This window comes from Corvus brachyrhynchos, unplaced genomic scaffold (genome assembly GCF_000691975.1).
Source record: "Corvus brachyrhynchos isolate BGI_N302 unplaced genomic scaffold, ASM69197v1 scaffold334, whole genome shotgun sequence".
Taxonomy (NCBI): Eukaryota; Metazoa; Chordata; class Aves; order Passeriformes; family Corvidae; genus Corvus; species Corvus brachyrhynchos.
Window position 1 is genome coordinate 1,783,344 of NW_008238316.1, and position 10,816 is coordinate 1,794,159.

A 10,816-nucleotide genomic window follows, 5' to 3' on the forward strand; every position below is an offset into this window, starting at 1 on the left:
GGAATGCCACTCAATCCTTCCTTATTTTAATAAAAAATTATTTGTTTGCACCAAAAATATCTGTTCTCCATCAGAATATCTCTAAGATGAAGGATATTCTTGTGTAAGTCTGTGCACGAGTTGCTGAGATGGTTTTATCTTTGATATTTCATTTTCAACGAGAATTTGGCAGTGGAGGTTTCTCAGAATTAAGCAGTTCTCAGGTATTGTTGCAGACTTGAAAGTCAACCTGTATTTTTGTACTTTCTAAATTTCTTTCTTTCTTTCTTTTGTAGCAGTTTAGTGCCAACAGAGGAGGAAGAAATTGCTGGAAAAGCAAAACTGAGTGCAGCAAAGTTAAATGAAGCATTTACAGTAGCAGCCATATCTGTGCTCTGGAGTCTCATGTTTTAAATGTCAGAGTGGCAGAAATTTGCTGGGCCAAGATGTACCTTTATTTAAAGGACAAGGTTAATGACTCCTTCCAAGCATATTTACCTTGCTTTACCTTGCTTGTTTTGTTTTCCCCATTAGGCCAATGATAAGGACACTGGGAATTACAGTGCCATGCAATACAGGCTCATCATTCCCCCCATCAAGGATGGCAAGGAAGGCTTTGTGATCGAGGCTTACACGGGGCTGATCAAAACTGCCATGCTCTTCAAAAACATGAGGAGATCCTATTTCAAGTTCCAGGTCATTGCCACTGACGATTACGGCAAAGGGCTGAGCAGCAAAGCAGAAGTGCTCGTAAGTATCAGCCAGGGATTATCACTATGGAATAATTCCTGAGGAAATTCAAACACTGCAGAAAGTTGAATTCCAGGCAGGCCTAGAGAAAAGAGATAAAGAACTTGTGCTTAATTTTTTGAAGGCAGTGGAATAAATCTTTTGGTTTCCTAAACTAAAAGATTTTGTGACGTGTTGGAGCGAGTCCAGAGGAGGCTCCAGGATGAGCAGAGGGATGGAGCAGCTCTGCTGGGAGGAAAGGCTGGGAGAGCTGGGATTGTTCAGCCTGGAGAGGAGAAGCTCTGGGGTGACCTCATCGTGGCCTTCCAGCACTGAAGGTGCTACAGGAAACATGGAAGAGAGACTTTGGGACTCCAGACAAAGGTCTGGAGTGCCAGGACACAGGGAATGACTTCCCAGTGCTAGAGGGCAGGGAGAGATGGGATATTGGGAAGGAATTGTTCCCTGGCAGGGTGGGCAGGCCCTGGCACAGGGTGCCCAGAGCAGCTGGGGCTGCCCCTGGATCCCTGGCAGTGTCCAAGGCCAGGCTGGACATTGGGGCTTGGAGCAGCCTGGGACAGTGGGAGGTGTCCCTGCCCATGGCAGGGGTGGCACTGGATGAGTTTTGAGGTCCTTCCAACCCAAAGCATTCAATGATTCTGGGATTCTGTGTCCCTGCTGGTTGTGTCCTTGTTGTCTTAGTTGCTTATGTCAAGGAACAATTTTGGGCTGAGAATGAACTTTTCAGTCCCTGGGAAAGCAACATTTCAGAACTGGCACCATCTTTAGGCCTCAGGCTCATGGTTCTGTGCTGTACAGAGGACACTGACTTAGTCCAGCTGCAGGAAGCATCCAAGCTAAATTCCCTTAAAGCCTCTAAACTTGATGGATTGGCTCAATATTAGCATAATGTGGAAGGGATGGAGTGCATTATCCACTTCATGGGAACGCTGTCAAAGGGTACGGATGAGAGCCAGAATCCTTGGTGTGGGAGTGCTGCAGCAGTTCACCAAATAAACATAAAGGATGAGGCCCTCATGCTTGACCTCCCAAAATGATGGGGCATTCTCAGGAAGCTTGGAGGAGCTGGAGATACAATTCCAGACCACCCCCATCCTGCTTAGAACACTGGCACATGGACCTGCTGGAATGAGTCCAGAGGAGGCTCCAGGATGAGCAGAGGGATGGAGCAGCTCTGCTGGGAGGAAAGGCTGGGAGAGCTGGGATTGTTCAGCCTGGAGAGGAGAAGCTCTGGGGTGACCTCACTGTGACCTTCCAGGACCTGAAGGAGCTACAGGAAACATGGAGAGACCATTTCCAAGGGATGGAGTGCCAGGACAAGGGGGAATGGCTTCCCAGTGCCAGAGGGCAGGGCTGGATGTGATGGATATTGGGAAGGAATTCCTGGCTGTAAGGGTGGGCAGGCCCTGGCACAGGGTGCCCAGAGAAGCTGTGGCTGGATCCCCGGCAGTGTCCAAATCCAGGTTGGGTGGGGCTTGGAGCAGCCTGGGACACTGGAACATGTCCCTGCAGGAGGTTGGAGCGGGATGGGCTTTAAGGTCCTTTCCAACCCAACCCACTCTGATTTTATGCACCAAGCGTGTTTCATACACCAAGATCCTTTCCCATGATGTTAACAGGATTTTCCTGCTGTGGGGTCAGGAGCTCAGGCTCTCAGGTGTTTTTTCTTTCAAAACCAGCTCCAAAAGTGCACAGAGAACAGGGAAATTATTTAATTACTCCCATGCAAAAGAGTAAGATGTGGGGGAAGAGGATAGGACTGCCCTGGGGAGGTCTTGGGAGAAGAGGCAGGACACCACCAGAGGGACAAGACTGGGAAGAAGCTGAGCAGAGCAAGGTATCCTCCAGAACTGGGACCAGGATGCTTCCTCAGAGCCTTGCACAGCTCTGGGAGCAGCAGGACCTGCCAAATGCCCTGGTCAAAGGTCTTCATGCTGGTGGGGACAATCCATGGGAAGGACACCAGGATGGCTCGAGGCAGACACCTGTGGGCTGACAGTTTGCTTCCTTGTGATGGAATTTTCCTTCACAGCATCTGTGAGAGGAAAGAGATTTAAAAATTACATTTTAAAATGAGTTTGCTGCAAGGAAGCACCTAAAGGTGCCGAGGAAGTGTCGATAGTGGATATTCACTATCCTTATTTGGGATCATGGGTATCACCTTTATGATGTCATGGATATCATCTTTAATCAAATGTTTATTGGGTTTGAGGGGCTTTCAAAGCCCCCCCTCATTCAGGTCCCGGCTACTCCCAGGAATCCATTGGTACCATATCATGATCAAGGCTCTGTAGGCTCTGCCTTGATGGATTTAAAACTTGGGAAGTGCCTAATGAGCAAAGCTTGGGATCAAAGGGATATCACTCGTGGGCTAGAGGTTACCAACAATTTTCTGCTTTGCCTGCCTTTACAAATGGGGATAACAAGCAAGTTAATGTTACCATGGAAACCTCAAATGTCGCTTGATTTTTGTCCAACACCCTTGGTTTCCTACAGCTTGTCGTGAATGTGTGTTTATCCCTGGTTTTGTACAAGAACAAGTGATGATAATTGTCATTTCTTCAATATTAAAAGAATTACTGCCTTTGGTTTTGGTGTTGCCTTTATGCTGTTCTCAGTTCCTGGGTGCACAGTGGTTGCTTGAATTGGCTAATGTAATTAATTCTATTAAATTAATCATTGCTTTCCAGTTCCGCTGCATGATTTTAGTCTACAATTTATTTGGAGCTCATTATAATTCCGTGTTTCTTACACAGGAGCCTGTACGTGCTGATCAGGGCATCTGATGACATTTCAAGAACATTTAAATATTTAAAAGTTGAATTAAGCTTCAAAGCTGGTGAATCGGTGTTTGATGTGGAAGCACATCCAGGCTTTTCTGCTGCTGTGCTTCCAGGGCTCCTCTTTGGAAAATCAGGGCTTGTTTATTTCTTTTACAATCAACTAACCCTTGATTTTTAAATTTATCAGCTTTAACACTGCCTAGTTTTCCAAATTTTCCTCCGGAATCCTCTACAGGATTGGAGTGACATTGGCTTTGTAGTAAAAAATACCAGTTGCCAGAGATTTGGTCTGAGGTCACTCCACACCTCAGTGGAAAACTGGAATTTAATTTTATTCCAACAAAGCACACAAGCATTGAGTGGATTAGAAGCATTTTTTCCTGTTTGGTTGGGTGTTTTTTAAGGAAAAAGCTCAATGGTAAAATGTGCAGTTTTATGATAGAGGGAGAAGCTAAAACAATTGGAGATAAAAATAGAACCTCTCACTGATCGCTTCAATGTAAATGAACAATTTCCGTCCTGATTTTCTAACAAAGTAGCATTGATTTCATGGAATTAATCCTGTATTTCCACTTCCCTTGGTGCACATTGCATGGCTCCAAGGGAGGATTTTCCTGGCATCCAAACCACCCAAGTGTTCAGAAGTAATTTTGAATACAGCCCGTGGGAGATCTGGGATTCTCTAAGTCAAGTCTGAACTAAGAACAGCTTTTGCTGTCCCCACCTTAAAAATCCATAATTCCGATGCAGACCTGGAATTACAATTCCAGTTAAATCTTTGCCTGATGTTAATGTGCTTTGGCTGCAAGATTTCCCAGCTCTCCCATTTGGAATTAAAAGGAGAAATCCGGATGTCAGGGCATGGTGTGGAGGCAGGAAAGGAATTTTTCCATTGCTGTTGGATAGCGAGGGGGCTGTGCCTGGCTGTGCCGATTGAATTTCCCTCTTTTCTTTTCAGGTCTCTGTGGTCAATCAGTTGGACATGCAAGTGATCGTCTCCAACGTTCCTCCCACCCTTGTGGAGCAAAACAAGGACCAACTCATTGGGTAATCAATTTATTTCCTCTACAAATATCAGCCAATTCCCTGGCTTTGGGATTAGATGGATTGGGGAGTGAGGGAGATCTTTTATCTGGTCAATAAGAGCCCCCAGACACCACATCAGCAGCAGCTCCCAGGGGTCAGGTTTGCACTTCTGGCTTCTTTTCGTTACGCAGAGACAGTTTTCTCTACTTGGTGTCATGGAATTAGACAATGCAGGATAGGAAATGCTGTAGGAAATAGTTTATAACCAATCTTTGTCCCTTTTTTGGTCGCTTCAATCAGTGATGAGTGGCACCTCTGAGATTCCCACAGGTCTGGTCCATCCTGCCTGTTGTTCTCCGTGGAACTGGAAATACCTTTGGGGTTGATGGTGCAACCACTCGTTGGAAAAGTCTCTGAGTGCCTCACGTCTTCACTGGGCTAGGAAAAATTCCTGATGGATTTGCTCCTGGAGATTTGGGGCATGTTCCCCTTTTCTCCGTCTGTTTTGGGCCAGGTGGGAGTTGGCTCCGAGAGATTCGAATGTCAGAACCACCAAGGAAGTTGTTCAGACAACGGGCTGAACTCACAGGGACTGCACTTCCTGGAACCAGGAATAACTTCCTGAAAGCAGGAATTGCCTGGAACCAGGAATAACTTCATGAAAGGAGGAATTGTGTAGAACCAGGAATAACTTCCTAACAGGAGGTTCTGCTGAGGTGGGGTCGAGCTCTTTTCTCAGGTAACAAGTGCCCAGAGGAGAGGAAACAGCCTCACGCTGCACCAGGGGAGGTTTAGATTGGATTTCAGGGAGAATTTCTTCATGGAAAGGGTGGTTTCAGCAGTGGAGGGGGCTGTCCAAGCAAGTGTTGAGTCCCCATCCCTGGAAGTGTTCAAACCCATGTGGAAGTGGCACATGAGGACATGAGTTAGTGGTGAACAGGGTGGTAGTGGTTGATGGTTGGACTCGGTGACCTTGGAGGTCACTTCCAACCCAAACCATGCTGTGATTCTGTATTTCAGTGAACAAAGCTTTGGAATGAGTTTCAGAAAGTTAAAAAACCCCACAATATTAGCAGGTTTTGAGTTCTCCAGATCAGCTTGGGAAGTCTTTACCTTCACAAACAGATCAGTGCAGCTGGGGAATTTCTCTTCTAAGAACAAGTTTTTAAGGACAGCCTTTGCCAGAAGAATTACAAGAACTTATTTTGAAATTGGCCCATTCATTCCTGAAAATATTTGCAGAGAACAAATACCTCAAAAATAATTTTGCATATGTGTACAAAGGTCTGTTTCACAGAGAAATCTATTTATTACACTGCTCTCTTCAAATTTCTCATGTTTTCTTCCTAAATTTAAAAGATCACCCTCTCCCTGTTTTTATGCAGGTTTAGTAATTTGTGCAGCCCATAAAAATAAAATAAGAATTTGTGATTTTTTTGTGTGCAACCACAGGCAAAGGGAAACTAAATTATTTGGAGTCTCAGGCCGAAGCAGTTTTGTGACTTCAAATAATGCACTAATTTATAAAAATTGAGTGTGTAATTAATTAACAGATAAAACAACTGTATCATCAACACTGTCTACTGAGAGATGTTCCCTACCCGTGGCAGGGAAGTTGGAACAAGATGATTTTTAAGATCTGTTCCAAATCATTCTGTGAGCTGTGAACTAAATTAGTCACTACGCAGGTTACTCAACTCTTTCTCCTCTCATTTTGGCAAGTATTAATCCCTGAAAATAGAACATTTAGCCAACAGTTGGCGACGGGGAATGTTAGGGAAGGGGGCAGATGGGTCATTTGTGGAATTACAGTGGTTTTTCACAATAAAATAAAGAGTGGTTGAAACAACTCTGGAGGAGAAGTTATACCAGGTTCTGTAATTTTCACGAGGAGTTATGAGGTATTAAGAACTCTATAATTCAGTTTTTCCACACTCAGCACAGCCAGAGATGGGTGGGAGTTAATGGTCCACACAGAGGAAGCAAAGCAGGGAAGAGAAGATTTAAAGCATCACTATTTGGCTTGGGAGTTTTTGGAGGGATACGATGGACTTGTCTTCCCTGACACTTCCAGTAGGATCTTTTGCAGCCATTCAATGTTTTCCTCCAGCTGCTTTAATTTCATTGAGCTTCTTGTATTCTCTGGGCTGCACATCAATGTCACATTTGCCATTTCTCCTGCCCATTTGAATCATGGATGTGCAGAGAGACCCATTTCTGTCTGCTGCAGAGGGGGCAGACAAAATAGGCTGAGGCTTGGTGGAAAATTCAGATGTGCTCCTCACCTTCAGAAGACTTGGTGGAGACAGACACCAGAGGGTTCTTGAAATAAGGAAGTTTTGGGGAGTGCTTGTTTGTTGGGCAAGGAACAGCATTTCATGGAATCATAGCATATCCTCAGTTGGAAGTGACCCAGAGGCATCATCGAGTACCACTCCTGAAATTCAACTGGAATAAAACACCCAGTGTGGTTCTCAGAGCATTTAATTATTTGGTTTTCACGTGATGGCAGCTTAAAGCTCTGCCTAAAGTCAGATAAGCCTCACTGCGAAGAGAGACCTGAGCTTATCCCATCCTGCAGGGAAGAGAAGTGTCTTGGGAAGTGAATTCCTCTGTACACTCCTGTATAGATGAGATGTCACATCAGTTCCTCTGAGCTGGAACAGTGGAGTGGCTTAAAATGAGTGTTTGGATCAAATATAGAGAGTCACAGGACGGCTCAGGCTGCAGGGAGCACAGAGGGCACCTGGTGGCACCTCCCTGCTCCAGCAGGGCCATCCCGGAGCACAGGCACAGCACTGTGTGCACACAGCTCTGCAACAGCCCCAGGGAGGAGAGCCCAGAGCCTCTGTGGCCAATGTGCTCAGGGCTGGGCACTGCCCAGGGCAGCAGTTCTGCCTCCTGGGCAGGGCAATTGCTGGGCTCAGGCCCTGCCCGGTGCTCTGGTGCCATTGCTGGGCCCCGGAGCAGAGCCCGGGCCCTGCTCGGAGCCCTCCCTGCAGCCAGGGACAGCCAGGGCTGAGGGCCCCTCTCAGCTGGGGCTCCTCTCGAGGCTGAGCAGCCCCGGCTCCCTCAGCCTGTGCTGGGCACGGAGATGCTCCAGGCCCTTCCTCAGCTGCGCAGCCTCCGCCGGCCCCGCTCCAGGAGCTCCCTGGCCCTGCTGTGCTGAGGAGCCAGGGCTGGACACAGCACTCCAGAGGTGCCTCCAGGGCTGCCCAGAGGGGCAGGATCCCTCCCTGCCCTGCTGGGAATGCTCTTCTGCTGCCCCTGGGATATCAGGACCCCCAGGTTCTCCCTGTGCAGTGTCCTGGGGGTCTTTCCCCTCACTTCAGCCATGCTTTTCTCACTCAGTTCTATGCTCTTCAAAGAATGAGGCAGTTCCCCAGGTAAGGAAAATCCATGCTGAACCCTCTAACACAATGCAGAAGTGGCCAGGCAGGCTTTTCCCTGAGAATCCAAATGTTGAATCAAGTGCTGATCCTTGGAGTTATTACTGAGGGAGTTTTTTGGAATATGAACGTTGAACCTTCCAACTTAATGGTTTGCATATCTAAAGCTGACTGCCATCATTCCTCAGAGGAGCTCTCTTCAATGCACAGAAACTGTGCTGCACTTAAAAGAGATGTTATCAAATACTATAGCAGTAAATACTGCTGTAAATTATAGATCATAATACACCTCACATGTACATTGTGCATCATATAGGATTTTATGTCTAATCAGAGTATATGAGACAATAAATTTTATATCTGGGAGCTGGAACACGCAGTCCTCTCCTCAGGGAAGTGTTTCAGAATGCGGATGATTTCCCTGCAGTTGTTTTTTTTCTTCTCCTCAGTCCCTGAATTGGTAAAAAATTAGCACATCTCAGCTGCAGGGTGTAAATCACTCAGAATCATTACTTTTCCCACAGGAGAAGTCACATCCTGGTGCTTTATGATTTTTGCCAGGTAATTACTGAATTAAGTCTAATTACAGCTGACTGGGCCATTTGTCTGTTGGGGTGGTGGCAGTGACCTTGCCCTTGAGCCCTCTCCACAGGTGACACTTTGTTTCCTGCCTTTCTGAAACATCCTGAGTTACAGGTCCAGCTGTAGCTGCCTTGTCCTTCACCCTTTGCCCTTTACCCTTTACCTCCCTGCCAGGAACATTTTGGGGTCAGCTGCCTTGTCCTTTACCCTTTACCTCCATGACAGGAACATTTTGGGATCACTTTGCTCCTGTCCCTCCACTTTACCTCCCTCCCCTTTTTCTCTGTCACTCCTTCACACTGTAATGTTTCATTCCAAATTAAATTGCAGACTTAGAAAAGGAATAGATTAGATAATAACAGAATTGATTGAATTAGATTAAATAGATGCAATCTGATGAAATAAATAGATTAGAGGGACATGTGCCACCATTGTCCTAGTTCATGTCCAGCCAGTCTGGCTTTGCTGGGAGAGTGTCCCGTGCCTTGGTGCAGTGTTCACAGAGCCTGTTCCGCCCTCAGCCTCCCTCCTGAGCAATCAGGGTGATTAATAACTGCAGGCCACCTTTATTAAGTTGGGTAATAGAGACCCAAGCTTCTACAACTGCAGCTTTTGCACTTGCTACTCCCCCTGGCAGCTGGGAGCCCTGGTTCAGCGAGCTCCTGCTCTCTGTGACTCCCGGAGTTGTTGAGGTGATGGATCTCTCCAAAGCTCTCTAATGCAGTGCATGGCTTCTGGAATGAAGCTGTAAACTCCCACTTTCCCTGGGAATTGCTGACTATTGCAGGAAAAGCCCTTTTGTGCTGAGATCTGGAGATTGTCCTCGGGGTCGGAGGGGAGATATCTCTGGGTATTATTCTTTGGATGAGCACAGTGTTCCTCCTGTGACTGGGACAAATGAGGCTGAAATAAAAAGTTGGAGTGTGTGTAGGGGTTTTGGAGGGCAGGATTTTACAGGATGAGCACAAAGAGAAGGAAAGCAACTTCAGCAGTGTGCAAGAAAGCAAATTTCCTCTCTGGTGTGCAATCCAATCTGCTTGTGGTGGTGCTAGGGTGACAGTGGGACTTGAATCTTAAAGGCCTTTTCCAGCCTTAATGGTTCCTGATTCTCTGCTTTTACAGGATTAGGGGAAGTAGGCATAAAGGCATTGGCTCTGCATTGTTTTCTGAATATTGGGGATGTTATTTTATGCCGAGGGAATTGGCTCAGTGCTGCTCCTTCCTGCTGGACACGTGTGATAAAAAAATAACCTTTGCGAAAGGCTGTTTTATAAAAAAGTGATGGTTTTAGGCTTGGAATAAACCTCAGGCACCACAGGAAGAGCAGACCCTTCCCTGAGCTCTCTCAGGGAATGCAATTTATAATTTATACAATTTATAGCACATGCAATTTATGTTGTAGGAAGGAATCTGGAGCTCTGGTGTATCTCCCCAAATCTCTCACTGACTACACCAGAGGGGCTGGAATTGGTCCTCGTCTCTTTGGGAAAGTCAGTTGAAAATCCAGCAGTTTCATGGTCAATTATGAATCTCACAAAGACTCCACACAGCCAGAAATTGGCTGAAGTAGAGCAGAACCGAGGAGTTCATTAAAGCACTTGACAAGTTGGTATTGATGCTGATGGGGGGACCTGGATGCTCTCAGCTCTGCACAGTTGCCAAATCTGTATTTTTAAATACCTAGAATACAAATTTGTCATGATTATTGTCCCAGGTTATTTTTGGAAACTAGAATTTTGGCCAAAAATTATGCAGGATATCGAGTCTTCAACACTGCTCACTCCAAGTCTTTGGTGATTTGAGTCCTGAAGGAAAGAATGTTTGGGGGATTTTTTTTGTTTTCCATTTCTTGAAGTATTTTGTGTGCTCCAAAAACATTAACAGCCTGTTAAATTACTAAAGAGCTTTCTGCTGTGATGCCAGGGTGAACCCCTAAATTTAATCCGGTGCTCTGCAGGGTTTTGTAGCCTTGAAGGGGGTACAGCAACCTCAGGTGTGGATATAAACACATGGACATGGCACTGAGAGCAGGCCAGGAATGTGGTTCCTTATCCCAGATTTTGGGCTTTTGTCTGCTCCTTTCAGGGATGTTCTGGAAAGTCCCAGTTCAGGAATGTTCTGAAAGCCCCTTTCCAGTAGCTAAAGGGGACATGCAAGAAGGCTGGGGATGGCATTTTCACAAGAGTGGGTAGCATCAGGACACAGGGAATGGCTTCCCAGTGCCAGAGGGCAGGGATAGATGGGATATTGGGAAGGAATTGTTCCCTGGCAGGGTGGGCAGGCCCTGGCACAGGGTGCCCAGAGCAG

At 46.3% G+C, this 10,816-nt stretch overlaps 1 protein-coding gene across 15 annotated transcripts in view; it reads left to right on the forward strand.

Moving 5' to 3' along the window:
• PCDH15 (protocadherin related 15) overlaps positions 1–10,816 on the forward strand; it is a 572,690-nt gene that overhangs the window by 529,487 nt on the left and 32,387 nt on the right. For all 15 annotated transcript variants that reach the window (XM_017733770.1, XM_008633276.2, XM_017733771.1 and 12 more), the window contains 2 exons: positions 514–729; positions 4,471–4,559. In XM_017733770.1, coding sequence (XP_017589259.1) covers positions 514–729; positions 4,471–4,559 — 305 coding nt within the window. The remainder of the gene's footprint in view (positions 1–513; positions 730–4,470; positions 4,560–10,816) is intronic.